Genomic DNA, 26385 nt, shown 5'->3' with positions numbered 1-26385 from the left:
GGCATCAGCTCGCCACTCCGACAAGCGGCGCCTGCACCAAAGGGCCGTTCGAAGGGACTCCCGCGACACGCACAGGGCACGCGCCCAGCAGAGCTTGCCCTCCTCTTGGTGCCTTTACACCCTTCCTCTACCAAAGACACACGAGCACGAGAATCTCCGCAGCTTCCCGGCGGAACASAAAGGCATTTGCACGGCTGGAAAGCCAACACCCTAACAGTTACCTTCCCCTGAGCATTAGCCTTTCCTGGCGCGCACCGCGGCACGCTCGGGCGCGTGGCGAGGGCTGCCATATGGCAAAGCTGAGCTTGTCGCCGCAAACTAAGAGAATCGCTTCACAGGCTAAGTGGAGAGCTCACCTAATTTGCCCATCTGTCCCGGGATGTTTATTGGTTTAAAAGGGTGAAATAAGCTATCAGCAGAGTGTTGTGTATCTGCTAGATTGGCCCGGGACTGATTTGCTCTCATTTTGGTATCACGCAGGTGTAGATACAGGTACTGCAGCACAGGAAAGATAAATGCTACTTGCAGAGTCATCCATGGAGACAAAGGAAACAACAGAATTAAAGTCATCTATAAAACTTGATTGGATTCTCTTGCAGACAGGGATTATTTTACAGTCTTTAATCACAGTGGCCTCCAAGTGGCCTCGGACTCGGGACCCAAACCTCAGAACATCTGCAGCTTCCTGGCTATTGAGCTACAGAGCCAGAAGCAGAACCACCTCCTYGCTCACTCCGATGTCGTGAAAACAAATCACTACAAGTAGCTTTGCCAGGAGCATGACAAGATTGTTTCTCCTCTGCTGCAGAAGTTAGTAATTTACCTCCAGGCACATTCTCTTATCTCAATGGAAAGAACCTCCTAGGCCTCCTGCACTCCTGCCCTGCAGCGTTTGCTCCATCCCCATTACTCTTCCCAGCGGATAGAGCTGGATCCTGGGCAAGGGGCTGTGCCAGGTTATGCCATGATAGGGAGCAGCGGGGTGGTATGGCAGTCTCTCCCTCTCCATGCAATGGGGCCAACCCAAATTCTGCCACCTCACAGCTTTCAGCAGCATCCTAGCTCTGTTAGTGCTGCTTAAATACGATTTTTAAGGCTTTTGCAAAAGCCAAGTGAAAAGGAGAGAGATGGTCTATCAGTGCAGAGCATCACAACCCACACTCACGGATCTTCTCATCTCCAGGCCAAGATCCCTTGCTCTGCTCTGCCCCTGATGAAGAGGCCCAGCTCACATGATATCTGCKATCACTAATGCTGCTCCTCCCTCACTGGGCTTAAAAGAGGCTGCCTGCTCAAAAAAGCACAGGTGGGACCTCCTTTCCAGTGCCAGAATCCCATCACTGAGGTGGAAACCTCAATGAATATCTATTTCAAGCCTAATTCACCTCCCTCCAGATTTCCCCTGGACTAGACGACAGCAGAGATGTGCCACATCCACGCTACAAAATGCAGTCAGGGGCCAGCAAACTTACAGGGCTGCCCAATATCTCTGTTCACTTAAAGCCAGCTCCCATCAGTCCTTCCAATTCTTCATCCTGCTCCTGAATGCACAACTGAARGGAAATCACAGGTGGAAGCCAGTACGTTCAAATGTCTTTCAGGCCAAGAGCCCAGACACTGTCACAYAGGAGCAAACCACCTCTCTAGGGGCTGCTGATGCTCTAGGGAAATGTGCACTAACTTACCTCAAAACACCACCAACACATTTGTCTGAAGGTAAAGGCTCTAAGACATCCCAAGCAGACAGATAAATGCTCAATTGGCAGCAACTACTTGAATAGAGAGCCAGGCATTACTGCAAATACCCCACCAGCTCTTTAGCATGTTTTCCTAAATATTACTGGAAACRTGCCATGTTTACTTGATCTTTAAAACACTATGCACTTTAATCTGTGTTTAAGCATTGTTATGATTCATATCTGACACAAAACAAGATGTAAATGACTACCAGAAGTCGTTTTAGAATCAAGAAGTATGTTACCATAAGAGACGAATATTAACAACAAAATCCCAGGTATAATAGCGAAGCAATAATTCCTACAATTACAACACTGGCACCCTGCAAGAGGAACTGCTCCAAGATGTATCTAAAGATGAGATCGGTGTTAGATCCTAAGAAGGCAGCTTCTGCTTAATCATTCATGGCTCGTGTGTTACCGTTAATTCTGATCTAATTTCAGGTTAAGCAGCAGCATGCTTGGCACAGCACAGCCTCAGCACAACCTCCAGCTTCATCTGCCCCGAGCAGAGAGCATCTCCAGGCCCAAAGGAGCGCGAAGTGGGAGGCCACAAGGAAAAGCAAAACTTGGGAGACAAGTTCAGATCGGTACTGATGTTGTGCTGGTCTTTCTATTTCTGTATTGCTAATCAAKGCAGGAAGGAGGCGAGACCAACCTGGCATCCTCTTCCCAGGTTATCGTAGAAATTCAGAAATTATTGTGAAATAAGATAGCCTCAGTAAGAATAATACTACATTTAACATGTTCTTAACCCTTTCAATATTGTGAGGATGTTTAATTCAGTAAGAAGAGGTCACCGACTGGACCTCACAGATTTTTGTTTTAGTTTTTCCTGGTAGCGCTACCACTAGGTTACCACCATGCATAATATATTGAATTTAAAATATAATAAATATTTTAATAAAATATAAGCTTGTGGTATGGTCTTTCAATCATACTTAGGGAAGAAAGAACGAATAAAGAAATATCAGTATTTTCCATGATAAGCCCATATGCTTTTGAAGATCAAAAGRGAATATTATCATTACATGAATCTGACCATTTGCACAGCCACAAAAACACAGGTTAGGGATCTCCTTAGGGTCTAAATATGTGAGGATAAAATAGAGGCTTGTCTTTTAAAAACAGGAAGCTCTCCTAAAAACATCTTCAAATAAACTCCTATCACATGCTCTTAAAATAAAGCTGTGTTCAACACCAACAGAGAAATTGTTTTGACTCTTCCTTTTACATAGCTCTCATGATTAAAATTACATTATACATGAATTCTTACACCCTGCCCTCTAGCGCTGGATAAATTAAGACATGGTTGCTATGTCGTAATATAGCAACAAGTTGCAACAACGACAAAAAAACCCTGCAGTTAAATTTGAATTTCAATAACACAATTCATTTTAAACAGAATTCACACGTTGTGTCAGCCTGTCTTTGATGGCTGAGGACACTGGTCTCTCACTTTTATCTTAAAACACTGAAAAGCATTTTCTTACCGTGCTCCAATGACATCAAAGAGATGCTGCCAGCGATCATTGATTTTATTGAGTTTGTCATCTATTTCTGCAACTCGGCTCTTGTTGCTAGCCTTAATGAGCTGCTCACCCATTTGTTTCAAGTGAAGCTTATTTTCACTGAACAGGTTTATTTCTTCCATGCAATCCTGAAAATACACACAAACATTGCTTTATTCCCAAGCATAACCAAACAACCCTATTTATTTCTCCATACATAGAATGCAAACACAGTTTTGTCTTGGAATGGTCAGGGTTTCTACATGAGTACATAAAATTTACTTAAAAAAGAAAATCCTCAATGGAAAAGCTCTCACAATGAAGTCACTATGAAAAAAATAAGCCGCTTAAAGTCTAGTAAAGGCCAGCAGTTTAGTACTCCTAAAAATAGCAATTTAATGTTCTAAATTTGCCCCTGCTTTCCTAATTTAACTTAATTTTTCAATCAAGCTACCTTGAAAGAACCCAAATTCATGCCTAGGATGACTTTATTTTGCTGGTATTCTTATCCAGGGGAGAACTGGGATTAGATATTGAGCTCTTTAAGCCACACAGAAAACTGCAGCAAAAACCAGCCCTGTTTTAAATCAAGCTAATAGGAAGGTATTAGGAAGCACTAACTGGACCGAGTACCAACATGAAGCCACCACAGGATTATTCCCCATTTCAATCTCTAGGCATTATTTTTGGCTGTGGGAACTCCTTATTGGGCTCACGTAAGATCTGCCACCTCTTCCAACTTTTTCTCAGCAGCTGACCCTGGCTAGAGATGGTGCCAGCAGTGACACACCAGGACACTGCTGACCCGTGCAGGAGGCTCTGGGGAGCAGTGTATGTGTGTGCATGCACAGACACTACGGCCCAGACGCCCACACTGGTAACAAAAACATGTCATGCTGGGTGCCTGAATGCAGCTGGGTGGTATTTCTGCTTTGCATTTTGCTCTCAATACGAGCACTGGGAAGGTGGAGCATCTCGGCACCTCGCAGAGCTTGTACGTGCTGTTTTTAGACCATGTTTCACTTTCCAGGAACAAGGAAGAGATGGGGACTGGAGTCTCTATGACGAGTTCCCAGGCTGCAATTCAGTAAACACCATGCTGCTACTTACCTTCTGCAGCTTGTCTATCATGTCTTCAATGCTAACATCTGCAGTCTGCAGCACTTTGCTTTCCATCTGCACCAGCCACGAGCACAGCTCCTTATTCTTCTCATTGAATATGATCCAGGCATTGAGTCTGTCCTCGATCTCCTGCTTACGCAGAGACACCTGTGGACAAACATACTCATTAACTGATGGTTATGGCTTTGTCGGGAAGGAAACCGGTGACTATTCCGGTATAATTGCTAGTCTACATTTGATTGTGTTCCATTTTGTAGGAGAAGTTATTAAATCTAATATCTCCAGATTTCTTTCTAAAGCCAGCAAGCAGATTGTTACTGTATGTTATTATGGAGAGCAGGGCCAGAAGTTGTCTAGCAAATAGCAGATTCTCTCCTTGAAGGGAATGAAACTGMGTGACAGCTTTATAAATAATGAGGTTTTACAACAATTTAAGTATCACTTGGTGAAATCTTTAAAATGGAAAACAAAGCAGCAATATAAAGTATATAATTAACCACAAAAAAGTGAATTAARTCTCACAAAATAAAGCCACACAAAATAAATAACAACCTCAGGCAAGTCCTTGTTTTTCTGCAAGTGAATCACAGAGTGGCTGGGGTTGGAAGGGACTCCTGAAGATTATCTAGTCCAACCATCCTGCACAAACACAAACATCTAGTGTATGTTGCACAGGATCGTGCTCTGGTGGGTGTCAGAACCACGTCACATCACAACCACTAAGAGCTATTATCACATCTCTGAAATACTTCCCYGCTCTTCCATTTGTTCATCTTGTCGTAAAGAACCTCCAAATAGCTCAACATATAGCTCCAAACCTCCAAATAGCTCAAACCTATCCTTTTTCTAGGATTTTTTTTTTTCCCCTTACGAGGGTGCATGAATGTAAGGTCTAGACAGGAAAACCAAGATCTGATGGTACCCAAACCATGAGCGCTCCATGATTTTCAAAAGGAACAGGCTCACTGCTAGTAGCCACTGCTACCTATCCAGACTTGACTGAAAACGGCCACTCCAAATACCACAGCACGGCAGGACACACATCCCCATTTTCCCATCTAACATCTACGTCACACAGCATGTGGCTCCTCAAAACCCTATTGCTGATTCTCCTCTAACTACCCTCTCACATTATTTTATTGAGTGTCTAGTGGGGAAGCAAGACCAGCTCTAAGTACTACCTGGACCAGCTCTAAGTACTACCTGGACCAAAATGGGAGCTATCCAGTGATCTCTCAGAATCGTGGCTTTTGTCATTTAAATTCCAACTTTTTTAAGAAGGGGGTGCTGAAGTGAATCAGATGTCTATAGCTTTCTTGCTGACTAGCTGATCTGAGCAAAGAGATGAGCCCCACAGCACTGTGTTCTTACAGGTTTGTACTTAGTGCTGAGTAAGACATCAGACATCCTCTGACAGCGTGTCCCGTATGTTGACATTTATTAGGACGGGATCCTTGCCGACACAAATAGCTAAATCTTTGACCTACATTACCTGGCAAGCGCAGCTATGTAAAAAACTAATCCCTCTGAGTGCATCTGCTCATTAAATGTGCTTATTTCCCAGCTTTGTCCAGCACGGGCATCTGGCCRCCCTGCTCCGGCGCCTGCGACAGCTGCGGCAGCGTCTCCTCTGCATTTACATCACAGTTTGTTTTCAGACAATACGTTTGGACTCCTCTAATCTGATAGCCAAACAAGGCAGTTACGCTGGCAGCAAAGCTGATCCTGTGTACCCGTGTCCAGAGCTGAGCATCCGTGACAGCTCTCTGGAGGCCAATTAGGGCTGTGCAACCATCTCCRTGTGTCCTTCAGCTCGCAGCACTGACGAGGCTCCCTCCCACTGCAGGTTTTTGTGTGCGTGTAAAAATTATAGTAACATCAACGCCACTTTTTTCTTCTCCCTCCAAGGTTAACTGCTTAAATTGTGTTCTTTCAGAACATCAAAATAGAAATTTTGAGTAAAGCCTGGATTCAAATTACTACAGTCAGAAACATTTAAATTAATACAGTCAGAACTTGGATAGACTGTAGCTGGGTACATAAAATGGRGCTTGATTTTCAGAAACAAAATCAAAAGTACTGACTTATATTTGGGGCAGGGGAGGGGGGTCTCYGAAATCATTTTCTCAGTTCAGAAGCAATAAAAGATAAAATAAGGATCATAGACTAACTGTCAAGTTTAAGGCAAAGATACTAAGCTCTTCCTCATTGCAATGTAAAAAATGAAACCCAAACAAGCTCATCACATCAAAGTTTGTGAAATAAGCATGACTGTTCATTCCTTACTCTGGCAATACTCCTACCAAATTTGATTTAATTTTGCCAGAATAAGGATGGGAAACAAAATATTGATGCTTCTCCACTACTTCTTTGCAAGCTGTGAAACAAAAAAAAAGTCACTGACTGGCAAGTAAAGCAGGGCCTGAGTTTGCCTTGTTGACATGTGGAACTTTACAGATCAGCTTAAGACCTTGAAATATTTTGCTTCTCTAACTCCCGTGAACAGGGCAAAGCAAACACACATTCACTCAGCACAATAACCGGGTGAATCAAGTTCATGTGACTTTGCCAGTGAATTTTCCCCTGCAGTTTCACAGGCAGTGCTGAACTAAGCATAATACAGCAAAGAGCCACAAAGAACGCAAGTGTTGCTTAAAATAAGCCAGTTCTAATGTGCTTTAAACCTGGCTGGCAAGAGATTAGCATTTAAACACATTTAAGTTTTCTTAAAATCAACTCTGCTGGCATTTTTACCTCAGACCCTCACAGGTCTTCCCCTACCTCGGCCTGCTTCACCCCGAGGCCATTCCCAAGCACATCCCTGCCTGCCGCCCTCCCTCCCCTCCGCATCCCGAACAAAGCCGTGTACTTTGGTAAACAGCTGCGTTTGGGCTCTGTGCAGTTCAGCCACTCACTAAAGCTGAGAGTTTGCAAAGAAAGAAAGAAAGGGCAGTACCTTATGCAAGGAGAGAGCCTGCAGGCCAAATTTACCCCCTGCTCAGCTGCACGGCAAAGAGGGTGCACCCCTCCATGAACCCGCCGCCTGTTTTCCCCGTGAGGGCCTGTGAATATGGCACTGTAAAAACCCRGAGGACGCAGGAAACTCACCCGCAAGCAGAGCTCTTCCCACTGCCGGTGCAAATGCTCGACCTGCTCCTTGAGCACCAGCATGTCCTCGGAGAGGATGCAGTGCGCCAGCTCCACCTTCATGGCCCGCAGCTCCTTCATGCTGTGGGCCCAGTCTGCCAGGGACTGCTCCAGCTCCTGCATGGAAACACACCCAGAAAAAGCCTTAGCTCTAAGCTCCTCTGCTTTCCAAACYGGCTGGCTAATCCCCCGCCAGCCTGTGGGGGAGGAGAGCAGGGGAATGTGCAGCCGCATGTGCAAACTCTTCAGCTCTGCTGCCTCGGGTCCCCTGGCCGGGTCTCAGGCCGGGCCTGACTCTGCACCTGCTGCAGACTTGGGCAGGGTTCCCACCGACCTGATTTCACAGACTTTTCATCTGAATTCTCACAAAYCTGCAGCTTTTAAGCTTTTTAAGTCAGGGCTCTGCTTTCTGGAACAGCATTAAATTGGTCCRAAAAGAAAAAGAACCAGAGCAGGCAGGAAAGCTGCATACTCCATGAACAAACCCTTAGGTCCCATTTTACAGGGCAGTCCCTAGGAGTGTTACTGGTTCCTCTGGCAAAAGTATTCTTAGATATGATCCAGTTGGTCTTACTTTTAAAGAAAAAAAAAAAAAAGAAAAAAAAAGTGTAAGTGCTTGTGTTGGGCAGGTGTGCTGGGTCCAAGCCCTGAGAGCATTTTATAGTTCTTTTGATCCATTACTTGTATAAATCCTAAAAAAAAAAAAAAAAAAAAAAATTGTTGATCTGCTTCAAGACTGGAGGAAAAATTATCCAGAAAGGGATAAATTAAATAGAATTGGGAATAAAATTTACCAGAGTTCACAATAAACTGTTCCCCACTTTCAAGAGCACATTCTTTTATGTATCTTAACCACAAAGGTCTAATCACAGTCCTGAATTTTATTATACTCTGGCAGCCAAGAGCAGTGTCTACACAGGCACTGTCTGTCAGTGATGTTTCCATGGACGAGTTTCACTTGCTGGAAGGAGAGGCAGAGACTATGCAGGGACAGGCCCTGCTACTTCAAAAATAATTCAGGGTTACAGCAAGACTGCTGCTGTGGGAAAGGCAGCCAGTGCTCACAAAGAAGATTTCAGACAGCTGATAATGAGTTTAAAGCCCTGGCTCATTAATAAGCTTATTTGTTCCCACCACACAGGTCAAGACTTCACTTCATGAAAGGATGATGAAAGACTGACCAGTCCAGACAAAATGTCTCTACCCTTGAAAAATACTTTCCTTGCTGTATAATTTTTACGGTGTGCTATGGGCTGTAAAGGCTTTTGCCACTCCTTTATTCTAATTTTCCTTCTCTTTAATTATTCTGAGGTCCCACAGGTGTGCATGGTACTTTGCAGTCACATAAGGAAAATAACAAAGCCTCTCACCTGATGAGTTCTATGTCCAAAGCGGTTTGGGCAAGAAGGGAGATTCAGGTCTTAGGAAGGCAGCCAATTTGAGCAGAAAATAGAGTTTTAACTTGCCTGAGGGACTATAAAATTAGGCCTCAGAAAGGGAGCAGGAAAAAACAAAGTACAAGGAAACAAAAAACAATCCCAAAATAACTTCCTTGCTGCAATAATCTCCTCATCCATGCAGATTAGTCTGTCTCAATTTGCAGATTGGTAGCAATCAGGATGGAATAGGAGAAAGGGATTCAGGTCTGCTGAAGAGCAGGTAAGAAGGAAAACTGATTTGGAAGAGATTAGGTGCTGTGCAAAGAATACCTCTGTTTAAGCACAGTCTGCCTGTTCAATACCTTAATGCTCTCCTTGACATTGTAGAGTTCATCATGTTCAACTGGAAGTGGAACTTTCACTTTTGCCTTTAGTTCTCTCAGCTGACCTTCCAGTTCCTTCGTTTGCTTTTCACAGCAGTCCCAGCTCTGGATGTTACAAAAGGAAGATACAAAAGACATACTATACTATATACACAGGTTACAGAATAGCCTGTTCAGCCCACTGCAGTCATAGGCTCTAGTTGTTTGGATTTTGGCGGAAGAATTTCCACCCTCCAATATTTAGGGTTTGCCTTACAGAATATTTCTGCTCAAGGTATTTATATTTTGCATGTACTCTGTCCAAACTGAGAGGCTTTTATCAGTACAGTTCTCAGCCCAAATTACATTAAYAGTATTGAACTGTAAGCCACACATGCTGTCTGGCTGTGAAAACAGGTTTATTTCCTTAGAAAACAGGTAGAGTCTCCCTCTTGTTTTCAGGTTCCCTTAACATCAAGCTTTGAGTCTGGAGCTGCTGTGGCAGCAGCAAAGAGGCCAGCCACCCGCCTGGTACCTGCGCGGTGCCACCGAGCGCCGTCCTGGTGGCCTCCAGCTGGAGCTGGGTGTCACTCCAGCGCTGCTGCAGCTGCCCGAGCTCCTCCTGGAGCCGCGCGCTCGTCTCGGCATCGCAGACCGTGCGCAGCCTCTCCCCGACGTCGATCACTAAGGAGTACAAGGCTTGCCACCTCTGAAGGATCACCGCCTTACTCTTCAAAACAGAGACATTTTCAATGATTAAGGAATCCCCAGCCAGCCTTAAAAACACTCCTAGCCTATCACTTGGAATGAGGAGAGGACTGAACTAATGCAGTTACTATGCACTGCTTGGCTCATTTTTGAGCACGAATGATGAATGCATCTTTTGCTATTTGCTTCTGTAATTTCAGAAAAATCAGACTTTCTGATCTATTGAACTCTACAATAGCTTTTCACACATCAAAATGATGTAACAAAATTGGAACAGTTATGAAAAGACGAAATTTTAGCTCCATGAGTAATTTGGGAGTAAAAATAATTACTTTAAAGTCCTGTTAGCACCCCTAATTGTTAGCATAGATAAGACTTTTTTTTTTGAGAAACAGTATCTTTGTTAATTGTGACACACTCCAAGTGAAGTCATCAGTTTTAATTTGCCTACAAGACAAATCCATCCACACCATGAGCAGATAGGATCACTGTTTCTCTTTATAAAACAACAGCAGGAGATAAGGGTAACCTAGAGTTGGAGGAGGAAGATTTTCTCACTTTTCTCACTAGAGAAAAGCATAAGAAATTAACTCATAAAAACTASCGAAAGCCACCTTTAAGTAGCAGATAAAATGGAAGATGAAGCAAACAGAGCTAGTGCTAAATGCAATACTGGAAAGGTGTTAATTTATCAACATCAGGAGTGTGGGAATACAAGAAACCATGACCCTTGCAAATAGAGAAGGAATTCAATAATAAATTTTAATTTAACATTATTGAATTAATTAATTCAATATTATATTTAATTAATACATTAAGCAATGAGCGAGTTCAGTGCTCGTACTGACCTTCTCATAAAAGGAGTGCGTAATTCAATGGAAAAGCAAGACCCTTATGCCCAGTCTTGCCCCATCTATGCCTGCTTTGGGCAGGTAAGCTGCAAGCCTGGTATTAAGCAGCTGTTGATAAATTGCACACAGAGACCTGGAGGATGTTTTCTGGCCACCCTTCCTGCCTCATCTGTGCTGGATTTCCATGCTAATATCAATAGCTATGCTACCACAGAATTTTTTTTAATGGAGTAATGAAGGCTACTAAATGGCAGTGCTTCCCAAGAACTTTCCTGGCATAAATGAGTTTTTCACACTGGCACTGTTTTCTCATCTCTGCTCARCTTTAAGGAAAAAGGTTACCAATTGGTTTTGCTGAGGAAAGCAGGTAATTTTAAAGTCTTTTTCCTTTCCTGGACAGAAGAGGTTTCAATCCAAGACATCCCACAGATTTTAGATTTTTTAGATTTATCAGAGATTAAAAAAAAAGAAAGTAAAAGATTACCTTAAATTCATGAATGAAATTTCTAAGCTGGTAAAGGCTACAGCAGTCCTGGCTCTTCACAGCCATGAGGAAGTTGTTTGTATCATCGAGAAATCTGTCGAGACTCCTCAGGGAACTCCTGAAAAGTTGCCACTGGCTCACGAGTCCATCAATATCCTTCTTCCTCTGCTGAACCATCCGGATAACATTCTGCCACTGCTCCTTCAGCAACGTGAGCTTGGAAATGAACTCCGTTCTGAAGATATGTGAGGTGYTGAGTGTTAGTATATCTTAAGTGTCTTAGAATTTTAGTAATCTTAACTTCCAAGCTGTATTTTTCCATAATTGTGATGGATTTTCATTTGCATTATTATAAAATTCCAGTCCAAATATCTGACTATGTGAAAGGCCTGTGCAGTCAGCATAAGCTCAGCCCTACTCTCCATATTCAATCTTTTCCAAGGTACAAGACTGGATAATGCAAGTCATTCTTGCCACTGTGGTATAGCAATGTACAGACTACAACAATCACTAAAGCAATATACACTAAACATATTTTTTTTGAAGACCAAGGAAGTCTTTGCAAGTGGGACAGGGCCCTCTGCTTCTGCTGCAAACTCATCTGTGCTTTTACAAAGCTGGAAAAGGGAGCTGTGTCCTACAGCAGTCGGCTGTAACTGCAAAGCGAAGGGCTCTTATTATTGTCAAACCTATTGGGGCAGCCCTTTGTYTTCTCCTACAACGTGATTACAGGGTCCAGCAGACCCAGCTAGAGATGCTCAGGTATTTGCCCAGCACCTCTGCGGCGGGCCTTAGATCAGCTCTTACACAAACACCTGTGTTTGCAGGGTTGCTTCCAACACAAAACCCAGCAGCTCTGCTTAGTTTAGCCCAACCTTCCCTGCTTTAAGCTAAACCATGGGCTTTATGCTGATGTGGGCTGGGGCAGAGCACAAACTCTGTGGAAGGAGCCAGTTCTAACAGAAGGGMAAATGTCTTCACAGCAGAAGTGGCTGAGGTGGTTGAATCTCTGCTTACAAATACTACATACTTCTTATTGTACCTTGATTAAGAAAAAGTGCAGGATCACACAAATTAAAGACCAATTTAACTACCATGTTTTGGAGTATGTGGTTGAGGGCTCAATGCACTGTCAGGTGAGCAAGGGCCACATGTGGAGGCTRCATGGCAGCCTCCTGGATAGGAGCATCTATTTTTGCTTGGCAAAACATTCAGTTAATATCCACAAAAGAGACTGACCAGGATATCTGCATTCCTTTCTCTTTGTCCTTTCCTTAAYAATCCCTCCTGGGATTATTTAAAGGGTCAACTTGGTGATGGATTTGGGTTTGTGTCCTCTTTAGAGCAAACATTCAATACTGATTCCAAGGAAGAGATCCTATCCATTGAATTAGTTATAATTTAAAGAGATCTTAGAGAGAAAATAAAAGTTACCTTTTTTCTGCTTCTCCAGATTCCAAGAAGAGTAGAACTTTTGCTATGATGGAGTTAAACGTTTGCTGATTTATAGAAATTTCGGTCTGCAACATCTGAAAATAGTAAAACAACAATAGCTTTTCAAATTATTCAGTAAATAATCTTCGTTTTGAAAGCTGGTTCTCTTCCTCTAAAGTCAGAGCATATACAGATTTAAATACTGAACGCTCTCTTATTTTCAAGTGCTGTCGGCAAATTCCTCCTAAAAGTTTGCCTACTTTTGGGATACCAGGTGGTATTTGCACATACATGGTAACTGTCCCAACAGAAGCACTATGTTGCCTGAGGTTTGCTGGACTCATTCACGAGAGATGCAGTTTAGACACTAACTATAAAAAGGCACATACGTGCACATAAGTAACTATAAAAAGATACATAAAAAGCTAAATCCAGCCCTGACACTCTTCATTACAATCAGCAGGTGCTTATTGTACAAATTTATAAGCTGTAATACTGTATAAAATTAACAGAAAGACTTAACATCCTGTGGAATTAGCAGCTGTACTTAGGGTAGGCTGAAACTGTGTCTACCACCTTCAGGATGAAGCTTACCCTAAATTTCAGTCCATGATGTTTAGCACTTACCACAAAATTATTTTGTATGTTGGTTGTTTTTCCAGCCTTCCTCCGCTAGGACAAAGTTTATACCCACTTTGCTTTGAGTATTAGCAGTAGCATACGGATGCACTTCTATGTGCTCTTATACTCTGGGTACTGTTGCACACTTGGGCACTAAGAGCAAAATGCACTGTAACATTCACCCGCATCTAATTTCAAAAGCAACAGGATTTTCTGTAGTATTTTTCCAATTGTCACAATTCAAGAGGATACAGCCATTCTTAAAGACAGCTTTACCTCATATACTCTTTGTTGCTCCTGCAGTTCTTCAAATTGACCCGGAATATTGGCTTTTAAAGCCTCTTGCATTTTTTCTAGGAATTTCATCCAGTTTTCACATTTCTGAAAAAACTTCTTCTCATCCGTTTGAATTCCTTCTAGCTCACTGTAAAATAAAAAAAAATAAAAATAAAAAAAAAATCAAAACCTACACTACTGTTGCTGGTTTTTTTCTAGATACTTTGCATACAGCCTAGCATGATGGTTAGCAATAGTAACACAYGGGTGGTTTTACTAGACACTTTCTTCCTATCTTATTCACCTCTGAACATGCATATTTTTGCTTCAAGTGCCTTGGAATGCAAATAGCCACTGAATAAAAGCTAAAAGGGCAGGAATTCTTGGAAAGCCCCATGAGAAAGCTATAAAGAGCTYGAAAAACTTCCTATGCTTTAACAGGGTTTTGACTTTCCTCTTGGAAAAAGGACTGGTTAGGAGTAATTTTGCTTGCATTTCTAACCTGCAGCGCTCCAGAGCCGTTGCCGTTTTCTGACTCCACTGGCGTGTGAGACTCTGCATTTTCTTTAGAGTGAAGTCACTGAGGGGCAGCTTAATGCTGGCTTCATTGAGGCTTTCTACGCTTGGAGACAGGGCAGCAAGCTCCAGGGTACGATTCTGGAAATAAAAAATAAGTGTAACTGCAAAAAGTGCTGCCTTGCTTTTGTATCAAAGAAATACAGAGGACTCTTCTGTCACACTATGAAAGCATCTGCATTTGATGTATCCAAATGCAAACAAATAATATTAATTAAAAACATTTCTGTGTTAACTCCATATAATACAGGAAATAAATAAAAAWTCACCTATATAGGGCTCAGTTTTCTGAGGTTTTAACAGAAGCTGGTACATGCAAGATTACTGCAAACCCCACATTGAGGGCAAGGGGGCACTGCCAGCTGCAGAGCTCCTGCTCACAGCCACAGGGGAAGTTCACTCCAACACACCGCTCTGCCTCTAGAACAGGGCAGGAGAAAGCATCCCCCCATCAACCTCAAATCCACTTGTTTTTACTCCCCTCCACMCTGGTTATTTGGTCTGCAAGATATTACCTAGATTTTTACAAACTTAAATCATTGCTTTTCCCATTCTACATGAGATTGTAGTCGCTCAGGTGCCAGTGACATAATTATGAAACTTAGGGCACAAAGAGATCCTTGAAGTAGAGAAGAGCTGGTATCCTAGAGACACTTAAATCATGAGCATTTATCTTTTTGTAGCTAGGAGTCTGAACATACCATGAGCAGTTCTGTGTTATCAGTTCCTCCCTCTAGAGATAGGTTATCCAAGGCATCTGCGCAATTCTTGACATGACCCTCCAGCGTTTCGAGACAGCTCTTGAAATCCTCCAGTTGTGAAAGATTGAACTAGGATGAATATTGCATAGTTATATTAATCATTATTTTGTTTACTATATACACACACACGCACTCAGTATACACAAAGGAGCAGTAAGCCACATTTTCAGGTAGGCAAACAGATGTTAATTGCAAATTACAAGGTATTTATAACTCACTGATTTTTTTTCAATGTTTGCACTAGAGAAGGGCAAAATTTAAACCAAAGCAGACAGAAAGAAATCAAATCTCTAATTCCTGAGCGATTCATATAAATGTATACATGGAAAGAATRGAGGGTACATTGGATATGTAGCTTTGGGCTGTATGACTTATTGTGAAATTGGAAAGCCAAAACTTGGCTTGTCAGACACAAAAACCCTTGTGAAAATGAGCTTCCTCCAAGCTACATGCAGAGCCTGCTCCCATGTGCCTACAGAGAAGGCTGCTCAGATCCTGTGAGATTTCCTGTGAGCAAATAAATAGCAGAGCTGGAACCCCAGTTTCTTATTCACTGGCTTTGTTTCTTTGGGTCAGGGAGAAGAACCAGCTCTGAAACAGTAATATTTTTACAAGGAGAGAATGGCAAAAATTGATGTGGGGGAGGACAAGAGAATTTTGTGCTACTGCTTTAATGTTATCACAGAGAAAATTTTTTACCCAGATTATTTTTCATGGAATGTGAAGTTCACAGGGAATATGAGAAATGTTATCTTCAGAAAGATATCTGGCTTCCAGCAATTGATTTGGGGTGGTAAAAGGAATCATCAATAGAGTTAGCTGAAATTTCTTGAGAGGAGGGTTTACTTCAGAACATAACAGTCAATTGAAACCTGACTTTTTGAAAGGAATTAAATGTTTTTGATGAGACCATTTGCTTGGAAGTCTTCTCAGGATTACCTGCTCAGAGGAGAGTCAATCCCATAGCACTCCCATGAGCAGGGCGTCATATGTGGAAACCTCAATCCAAGTTCCTGCTCTGCCTAACAGGAAGGTGAATCTGATCTTCATAACATCAAATGACCATAAGATTTTGGTTATTCCAGTTGTGTTCATTTCTATCATAGCAAAGGGAAGCCCTTAGATTTGTTCCAAGGCAGAGCCAAAAAACTTCATAAACTTGCCAAGACATTCACARTGTTAGGAAAATGTTTCCTAACTAGTAATCATGTGAGGGTCCTGCAGCCCTTGGCACTAATAAGTCTGCTTAGAAATGCCTGTTAGAGCAACACAATAAAACAAGTAGGAGAAAAGGGCAAGTCTCTTCCTCCATCAGTCCTACTGTCTCCATATATTATTTCTTTACATGGCGGACCACAATGTTAAGCTTTATTTTATTCAAATTAAATTTCAGTTCAGCATCCGTGCTCTAACGGAGAAGCTATCTTGCACTAGCAGTTAATATACTATTCAGTATACCTCAAATTCATCCAATTTCCGCTGCAGCATCTTTTCTAAATAGGATGCTCTCTTGAGTGGCTGCAGCTTCTGCAAAAGAACAGTTTGTGCCGCGGCCCCAGCCTGCTGTTTTATCTGGTCTGCCAGCTCAGAAATCTGGGAACGGCACCGCTGTATGTTTTGAAGGCCATGCTGTAAACTCTGAAGAGAGAAGAGGAAAGAAAGAAAGGAAAAAAAAAAAAAGGCAGCAAATGAATCATATCTTCATTCACGTGCCACTTTCATTTAGTATCTTTTGTTGCTGTAACTAAGCCTTTTTTGTTGATCTCCTCCAGGAGCTGAATTCAGCTGTGGTGAAAGCTTCGGTCTTTTACTCCAGGGATAATGTGAATTGCATCCAATGACTCCAGTGCTGGGAAAAGCACAGTTCAAAGTTCAATGGGACACCAGTGACTTTAAACAGCAGGATAGTACTGTTACAGAGGAGATTAGGGAGAGCAGTTCCAATATCCCTGTCTACAGAATGGATTTATGCAAGCAGATGGAGAAACTGGCCCATGCCACAGATAATAAAAAGCTGTTATTTGTTTTTTTTTTTGTTGTTTTTTTTTTTTTAAATACATACCAGTACTTTGGATCCCTTAGCCACTGAGGGGTGGCTCATTATTTCCATTTGTGTCCCTATACTATAGAAATGATGCTATAAAATCTTTAAAGACAGTGAAAGCACAAAATAAGYTGCTTCCACCTCTTCAAGCAATGGCAGGATGGTATCATGAAATACACCAACTTTGACAACCATCTTTTACTTTTGGCCAGGAAAAACTCCTTGATTTTGCCACTGAATATTGTCTCTGAGTAATGAATACATAGGTTTCTTACTGATAACCAAGGATAGACATATTTCCCTAAAAAACAAAATGCTCTTCTACCCTGACCCTATCTTTGGAATTGATCATACTGTAAAGTGCCACTGGAGCCATTTACTGAATGGGTTGCCATTATGGTATCTTACTCTGAATATTGGAGTTCAGCTGCACTTGCTGTGATGACAGTCCCATAAACCCATCATCTTTCTTAATAGATACTAGAGAAAAAGATTAGAGGGATTGAAATGCAGTTTAAAAATGCCCGTTTGCTCGGGAATACAGCTCCCTATAACTTGTAAGCCATAGCACTGCTCCTCATCCCTCTGCCTCATTCTGCTCACACAATAAATTGCATGTGTCCTCCCCAAACACACCAAGGCATCTACAACACTAACAGCTTCCTAGCAGTCATCCCATGCTCAGCAGYTGCAAACTTTTCCTGGTTACATTTCCATAAAATTTGATGCCTCTTTGCTAACATATATAAATACATGTGTCTCAGACCTTAACATATCAGAAGAAAGAGAAAATACTTTGCTCCAAGTTTTGCTGCTGTMAATTCTTTCTGATATAGGAAGAAATACAGGAGTTCTCTTCTCTGTAATGCAGAATTTTGCTGTTGGCCACATGCAAAACAGAGTACTTTGGACCTCTTCCAAAGTGCTACTAAAGATTCATAAAACAGAATGAATCATTACTCTGTCYTGAAATCAGGATTATTATATTTCTTTATTGCAGTATGAAAAAAAAAACCCAGAAGTGTCAGAACCTAATGACAGCTTTGCTGCCTAAGTGTGTCAAATGTACCCTGTGGTCTCAGCATGAGGTCTCATTTGCCAAAAGTCAGAAGTATTTTGGAATAATCTAATGAGCTCAGAAATCTGCTAGCTCATTAGACCAGGCCAAAAAATCCACCAAAATCAAGTAAAACACATCTAAAGAAAAAACTGTAGAAGACTTCAAGATGGTACAGTGTTCTGTAAAAATAGTCTTCTTTTCCAGCTACTGTTCTAAGAGACTGTGCTGCTCCTCCACATACTGCCCCATGAAATAAATCATTTTCAGTTTATTGACTGTGACATAGCCCTGATTCTTTGTGTAGGGGAGAGAGGGGCCACGAATATTGCTCCCCTCTCTTCTCATCCTATGCTATCTGTAACTTGGTTTCATCTCCACATCTGGCAAAAGTATGTAAAAGAAATACAAAGTTGTTCTGAATTCTTTTAAAAATAAATCCACAGTTATACAACACAGCAAAAATATACTCATGTACCTTTACATCTTGAATCCTCTGCTTCAGTGTTTCTATCATGTTATCCTGGGGCATGTGAGCATCCAAGAGCTGCATACACTGCTCCTCCTGTTGTTCCAACTTGGCTGCTGCCTCCGTGCACAAAGTGTCATAAGGCTCCCACAGCTGCAGGATAGTTTGTGCTGTCCGCAGTTGATCGGTGATGTCTTCATTTACTGAACTCCACCTGYCAACACATCAGATGATGATAAGACCTTTTTCTTTGGAGATTCTCCTCTCTTGTATCAGAATACGATTTGATGCAAGGGAGTTTCTTTGCTTTCATGTTACAGGAAGCAGAATTATCATCAATCATATCGATCTTTTTGAAAGTAGCTAACATCATTTTAAGTTCTGCAATCCATCACAAAAAAGCAGCATCAGCTCCTCTTTACCTTCAGACAGCTGAGTAGTCCCAAAATAGATTTAAAAGTCTGACAGACATTCAAGTCCTGTCTCAGCAACCTTTTGGGATCCTTCTCACAAGCTTACCTGGCATGTGCCTCGTTGCATTTCTGTTGGATAATCTCTGTGAAGGAGGGAGAGCAGCTCTTCTTCAGACTACTGGCAGCAGCCTGGAGCTTGGCCCAACTTTCTTCACTGGTCTCTAACTCATCTTGAAGAGACTGTAAAATGGATTACTGTGATTAGTTGCAGAGATGGATGATCTAACCACAGCCTCCCCTACAGCTTAGAAAGAATACAGTAACAATAATGCCATCCATATCTGCCTCAAAGAATAAAACGTTTGTGAAAGGTATAACATCTGATTCCAAAAAATTACAACATTACAAGTGAGGTAAAATGATCCAAGTTAAAAATGGGCTACTTGAAAGCCAGGTCATTTATTTGTTCTTTAAGAAAAAATCTTGTTTAACAAACCTGCAACCTTGAACTGATTAACCCAAACCACTAAGAAAGCAAAACTGAAGCCAAGGTTTCAGGGACATTTCTATTGCTGGCAAAGCTTCACAGCTCCCAGTACAGATGATTGTATGGTCCTTGGCAARGTCCTTGCCAAGGACCAAATCTGGTAACCAATACAGATTAAAAATAAAGAGGTTGTAGGAGGAAAAGTAGGATGAAGGTGCCCAGTTTCTCCAAATTGTTACATGCCCCCATGTTCCATGGGGGTGGAAAGTGTTCGTGCAGACATCACTGCAGAGTGATGAATGGTGAAGGTGAAGAGTGAAGTAACTTTTAGGCAAACCTATTCATTACTTTTTCCTTTGCCAGCTATAATTCAAGCTAAACTGCTGCCCATGTGGATCAGACATGCATGGAGCAGACCTAGTGGACCGGGCCTGGTGACAGAGGTCCTACATCCACCTGGACTCTGCACTGCAGTGAAGCACAAGGAGCTGGTGCTTCACAGGGATAGGCCTCTAGGCATGGGCAAAAGGCTGAATAAAATATCAAAGGGCCTTTRCAGTTCAAAGCAGACACTCTACTAGACATACTAGTCTCTGCTAGACTAGTATGAAGTCTAAAGAGAGTCCTCTGGTGGTGATAAAAAATTAAACCAACTTTACGGACACACAATAAAGGGCAATTTGCTTGAGAGAAAAAAAATCCATGCTTTTGTGGGTTTGGGTTTTTGTTTTTAGGCACACAAAGAAGCATGACAACAGCTTTAAGACAACAGCTTTTAACTTCAGTAGATTTACCTGGAGAGTTTTGACTTGGTTTTTCAAAGCTTCTAGTGATAGCACAGAAGGTTTGCACTGGTCAATGCAGTACAAATATCTTGTTATCATCAGGCTGACTTCTTCATAAGCTTCATCATACAGTTTCCAGTGCTGCAGGATTGCCTGCATGGAGGTCCTTAACTGCCCAATCTGCAGAGAAACCACATTTGTTATTATTTCTTGATCAATGTTGAATGTAAATCACTTTCAAGTTGATTCAAAAATCTCAGTTCAGTGCACATTCCTTGACAATCCAGAGGAATTTCACAATTTAGAATATTTTCCTTCTTTGTACAGAATCACATATGTTTCAAAGCAAGAAGCAAACAGTATTCCTGGCAGTGGACTGCAGTATAAAAGTTTGATCGAAATAGAATTAYAACCAAAGTAGCATTTTGCTGTCAGTGGAATGATGACAGAAGCCTCAAGAAAGTAAAATGTACTGAAACAAAGAACTGCTTATTCCCTGCTGCCAAAAACCAGTCTGAAGTTGTGCAAAGTGGAGAACTTCAGTCTTGTCAGGAAACAGATAGCTTGATCAAACTTCATTTTAGKCAAAATTTCAATAGAAATTGTTTTGTATGGAAGATGCAACTACTACACCTGCGAGCATCATCATCCCTTTATGTCACTATGCTGTAAAAATGCAGACTATCCAGAAATACAAACCAGGGACTTCAGGATTCCTGATCCTGAATCCATCCATAATGGATTTCCTCACTGTTTCTCTTTGTCCCTTTCACTCTTACGGCCAACTGAATTATACTGGGGCGAGCAAGATTTCCATTTGCCACATACTACTGGACACAGTACAGTAGGCAAAACTGGACACATTTAAAAAGGCAAAACTGCAGACCTGCTTCAGTGCAATTTGCCATTTTTGCCTTTTGGTACCAGGGAAGTATATGGTGCACTTACTGCACTAGTTGAAACATTCACCCAAACCAAAAATCTGTTGCCAGCCATGCCAAAAGCAGAAGCTTTGAGAAGAGCATGAAAACCAGGCAAGCAAACATCTGTCAAAGTGAGCTGACAGGTTAGGAAATGGGAGATGCAATGGGAGATGACAACCCTTCTCTGCCATGACTGCGTATCCTCACTCCAACCACGCAGGAGTAAATGGATTAATCATCCCTATTCTCATTTGAATCCTCATTTGGGTGGGAGGAATCTTTAATTGCTGTCAGTAGCCTGCAGCTAATTCCTGCCCACGCAGGATGGAAAGATGTTGTGCTCATGAAATGCCTCTGGGCTAGACTCAAGAGTCCTGAGATCGCTCTCCGGATGGTACCATCCTGGTGTCCCACCTTGCTCAGACCTGTGCCAAAGTCACAGTCAGGCTCCTGCTGARGACAGCTGTCTATGAGAACAAACCTGCACTCCACATTTCATCACACATGGACACTGCTGGGTTATAAGAATATCCTGCAGTTTCTAAGTTCAACAATGAAGTCATAAAAATATTAACATTAATATGACCCACAGCAGCCGTAAGAAGAGAACAAAAAGAACTATATTGTTCTACTACACTTTTTCTGCTGTAACTAGAAACTAGCAGCAGCAGCCCCATTCTGGGCAGAGTATGCACATGGAAGAGTTCAAGCAAAAGGGCTCCAGTCAGATGATTTTTTGAGGAACAAAAGYAGATTGATAATCAAGGAAATGTTAGGCAATTTTAACTACAAATGCAATCACTGCATCACATATAATCCTCTGCAGGACATACTTATTATCATAAATTTAAATCTATAAATGTACTTATTACTATATATTATGTCTAAGTTAAAAAAAAATCAGTTACAAGTATAAAACAAACACAATCTACATGCAAAGTGCTGGTGACTCAGTTTGTATGGATTAGGGAACTGGTCAGGCTATCCATGAAGCAACTGGGAACTATGCAGGGATTTTAATAGAGCAAAAGCAGTCTAGGGGTGGGAGGGAAAGAGCAGCAGGGAGATGGAAAAGCTCCAGAGAGAGCAGAGCAGGAGCAGAGAGCTTCCCTCAGAGTAACACACGGCAGGAGGGCTGCAGTGAGAGAGGAGCAGAYCCAGGCAGTGCATTCAAGGTTTCCATTTTCAGCTGGCAGAAAAATACCACTGCTATTTTTCTGTTTTCTTAAACTGCAAATGAGAATCTGACCATCCTGCCCCTGAAATTAATACGTTTTGAGATCAATCTTCCTTCCCCTGACCCATTTTTTTTTCTCCCTATCTTTCTCAATATTCAAAATGGATTCATGGTTGCAACAGTACAGAATTTAAAGGAAGTTCCCAGGAAGGKGAAAATTAGACATAAGGCATATTCTGCATGTCCTTTGCACTAGCTACAGCCATTCCTTGAAGAAGTAACATTCCTTGAATTAGTAACGCTGGTGGGAGGATACATGCTGGAGGGATATTCTAACTCRCACAAAGCCTATACCTGGCTGGCAACGCTGTCCCTCATTTTACACAGTTCAGCTGTCTGGAGAGATGCAGCTCCTGGGGTTTGTTCTGGACCATCCTCCAAAGCCACACTCTGTTTGAGCTCATCAAGAAGGTTGGATTTAGCTGCAAGTTGATTTTCCAGCTCCTAAAGTGGGGGGAAAAAAAGGGGATATATTTAAAAAACACAAATGAGACCACGAAAAACTCCCCCATATGAGCAGCTTTAAAAATCAATCCAGTGTAGTTCTTCAGCCATGCACAAACACCACTGTTCTGGCTCTAGCAGGCAAAGGTAACACAGGGATGGGTTTTGCCGTATGGGGGTCTCTGACACGCCAGCAACTGCTCTGAAGTTCTTTTCAGCTCCTCTGCTCAGCTATTTCTATCCATGAGAGAAATCCCACCGAAACGAACAGGGCTGCTTGAGGGGGCAACTTCCCTGACACAACCAGCACGATTATAACRTAGCCTCAATGTGCTGGTGAAAACTCCATGCAGGTTTTCCCAATGTGTATAAATGTTCACRCACATAGCAACCCATGCCTTCTCTCTATAATGCTATACTTTTTCACCATTATCTTCTCTTACCCACTTAACTGCTCCCCAATTTTTCAAATTTCAAGTTCAATTTTACAAAGCAAATTATTTTTAATGAAACATTTAGCCTCCTGATTCTCAGGACTGGACCTCGCTGTCATCAGATTATTATTTTAGGCAAAGACATCCACTGTCTTTCTTCCATCCAGGCCCCTTGACAGGCTCCAGAGTATCAGACAGAAGAGTTAGTTTATAACAGAGCACTCTAGGGAATAAAAGCAGCTTACGATGGGAGAAAGTMACACAGCCATAGCAAAAAAGGAACAAATATTCCATGTTAAAAGAAAATAATAATAATAAAAAAGAGGGATTGCTGTACTGAATGAAAGCAGGAGACTGTCAGAGGAACAGGCACCAGTTATTGGCCCACTGGATTTGTCCTAACTTTGATGGAACTGATGCCTTAAGAAACACAACAAAAGTACACCCAGATTCTTGAGACTAGTGGGGAGGGAATACATTTTAAGGTAGGATTATAGAGAGTTGCTATTCTTCCAAAAGGGCCTATGTAGTTTCCATGACATTATCACCAAAGAGCTCTTCAAACTAATGGAATCGATAGCTCTTGCCACAGCTGTGCTGAACCGAGAGAACTAGTTCTGTTGGAAAAAAATTCAGAACATTATTGCTGCAAAACACTCCAAAATTCAAAGAATGAAAGATGTACCTTCAATTGGAATGGAAAAAAATATATATAAAATAGGAGTTTGCATCTGTCTCTTTGTGACCTCAACTCTCCACGCTTTAATTAAAATGACATTGTAATATTCTCCAGCAAATAGCAACTTAACTTTTTTTTTCCTCCCAAAAAAATCTGTGCAGTTTGTCTGGATTCAGCAAATCACTTACCACACATATATAATGCTTTACCTTGCAATCGTCCAAAGTGTTCTGTGCAGAGATCAGACTTGCTGGGGTTTGTAAAGACCTCAGTCGATCACTCTGCGCTTCCAGCCACTTRCCGAGGGTCTGAGCTTTGTTCTCATTTTCGGTAATATCTTCCAAAACATGTTCCAGATCTTGTATCTGAAAGTTGCAGAACTATTTTAGCTTATCTAAAWCCTGGGATGGGCAGAAACACGGTTCTCCATTTCATGGCAGATTTTGAGATTCCTACGTTTTCTCTATCCAAGAACAAGCAAACAAACTCACATGTAAATACTTGGAAAAGAAAGGCTAAAAAGGTTTTTCCAATTCCTCAGTACCCAACTGCTTCCTTGGGCACTGCAGTGTGGGAGCTGACAGCCTGCAGTCTGAGAAGCTGGGATTTCAGGGGCTACCCAGACAAGCTCATATGGAGTCACAAAACCTTGTTCTACCCAAAGCCCATCAACAAAGGTAACATTCTCAACTAATAATCAAGGAAACGTCAGTCTGCTGTCTTCAAATTTGGCCAAGGAAATCTCTTAAATCTTATAAAGCAGTTTTTTGATAAAGATCAGAGAAGGAAAAAATAACTTCAAGTCTAGCTGTACCAACCAGCATACCATTCATGTTTTTCATAAACCCAACAGTTTTTACTTATTAAGATTTAAATGCACCAAGTTTCACAGTAACTCTCCATTCAACAGGTTTTACCAATAGTTTCTCCTAAAGACACGACCTCAAGTTCTTCCTCTTTTACAATTGTCTCAATATAGGTCATTGTTGCTGACACTGCACTGATGGCTTTCTTCATGAGAGGAATCTTATTGTTTCCATTTAATAGAGTTCACTGACTGTATTAAATAAACCCTCAGGTTCTCCTGAAGAACGGATTTTGCCTGTTTTTCCTTCTGAGAGTTTCAGAAGAGTTTACCCTCCAAAACCTTGCTGGAACTTGGATGCTGCTTGCAAATATGGAGCGTGGGTGAGATCAAAGCTGTGAGAGAGAAAGCAAGGGAAGCCAATCAAACCTGTCTGTTCAGAGATGCCTGCAGCCTGTGCCACCGCAGGTTCATCTCGCCAAGGCACTCAGCAAATTCTGTCCTTTCATACCGCTTGCTTTCCACATCACAAGTGCTCATCTGCAAGAGTGACTGGTTAACAAAATCCACCATCCACTGCTTAAAGTTCATTTCCATCATGTATTCCTGGAAGAAAACATGAAACATTAAAAAAAAATTAATTTAGCAATTTTAATCTTTCTGGCATCTACGAAGGTACCAAGTGTGGCCTGAACCTTTCCTGCAGCAGAGGCAGTCTCCATTCTTGGGGTTTCCATGTCTAAGCAGAGAAGAAAATCTGCTGCAGCCACCAACTGTGCAGGGTCATTAATCTGTTCCCCCTTTTCTGGCCTATTATCTCTTTTGCTAAAACATAATATCCTAAATAACAGTTTTGTAGGTAATTGGATCCTGACTATTGAACTTCAAAATCATGAGGTATTCCTCCTCAAAAGGGCAGGCCAAAACATAGCACAGTGATTTCCTAAGGAAGCCCAGCCTAACAGTGCATTTCCTGCTCAACACATCTTTTCATCTAAATTTAAGAGAAAGAAAAGAGGTTAGACGGTTAGATGGGTAGAGCATGATGAAAAAGATTACAACACAGAGGACAGTGTCGCCTGTATTGCAAGGCAGGCAATATTTTGTGTCATGGAAGCAAAATGGATTTTTATAAAGGAGTATGTTCACACACCTTTGGAGTTATTTTGGGAACCCGTCCCAAGTGTCAAGGGAAGGATGTGACCACGCTAGTAGGTTGTGTCCATCCTTGTGACAACTAGAACACCTGGCAGGAGACCTGGGGTTATAACTTCCTATTTACCTTGTACTTCTGAAGGAGACTTCTGACCTCGGCAGCACTACTTTGTGAATTTATAGGGTCTTTGTGTCTCTGCTGTCGTTCCACATGGTCCAGCCAGGTCATTAGCTCACCAATGGCTTCCCGTGATGATAGTTTCTCCATCTGAAGCTGGGGGTAAAGCATATAATGAATCTGCTGTAATTTTGCCTGCTAGAAATATCAAGGAAGATGACATCTTTATTTTTAGAAGGGCTCAGACACTATAATTGCAATTATCTGGATACGAACTTGAAAATTAACCCTGTGCTCCAGAGTAGGATATGACTTAAATTAAAAAAAAAAGTTAGAGGACTCTGAAGTTTGAAATACACTTTTTTCC

At 41.8% G+C, this 26385-nt stretch overlaps 1 protein-coding gene across 3 annotated transcripts in view; it reads right to left on the bottom strand.

Annotated features, from left to right (window-relative positions):
- Nucleotides 1-26385, bottom strand: part of SYNE2 (spectrin repeat containing nuclear envelope protein 2) — a 145015-nt gene that overhangs the window by 21780 nt on the left and 96850 nt on the right. For all 3 annotated transcript variants that reach the window (XM_026053733.1, XM_026053731.1, XM_026053732.1), the window contains 18 exons: nt 26028-26174; nt 25175-25351; nt 24150-24305; nt 22678-22827; nt 20233-20403; nt 19058-19191; nt 18548-18752; nt 16427-16606; nt 14909-15037; nt 14134-14288; nt 13632-13779; nt 12735-12829; nt 11301-11535; nt 9793-9987; nt 9258-9383; nt 7478-7633; nt 4358-4516; nt 3230-3396 (listed from right to left, as the gene is read on the bottom strand). In XM_026053733.1, coding sequence (XP_025909518.1) covers nt 3230-3396; nt 4358-4516; nt 7478-7633; nt 9258-9383; nt 9793-9987; nt 11301-11535; nt 12735-12829; nt 13632-13779; nt 14134-14288; nt 14909-15037; nt 16427-16606; nt 18548-18752; nt 19058-19191; nt 20233-20403; nt 22678-22827; nt 24150-24305; nt 25175-25351; nt 26028-26174 — 2885 coding nt within the window. The remainder of the gene's footprint in view (nt 1-3229; nt 3397-4357; nt 4517-7477; nt 7634-9257; nt 9384-9792; nt 9988-11300; nt 11536-12734; nt 12830-13631; nt 13780-14133; nt 14289-14908; nt 15038-16426; nt 16607-18547; nt 18753-19057; nt 19192-20232; nt 20404-22677; nt 22828-24149; nt 24306-25174; nt 25352-26027; nt 26175-26385) is intronic.

Source organism: Nothoprocta perdicaria, unplaced genomic scaffold, assembly GCF_003342845.1.
Source record: "Nothoprocta perdicaria isolate Ctin4 unplaced genomic scaffold, notPer1 scaffold_118, whole genome shotgun sequence".
NCBI classification, from domain to species: domain Eukaryota; kingdom Metazoa; phylum Chordata; class Aves; order Tinamiformes; family Tinamidae; genus Nothoprocta; species Nothoprocta perdicaria.
Note: the sequence above shows the minus strand (reverse complement) of the source record. Positions and strands in the feature narration are given on the sequence as shown.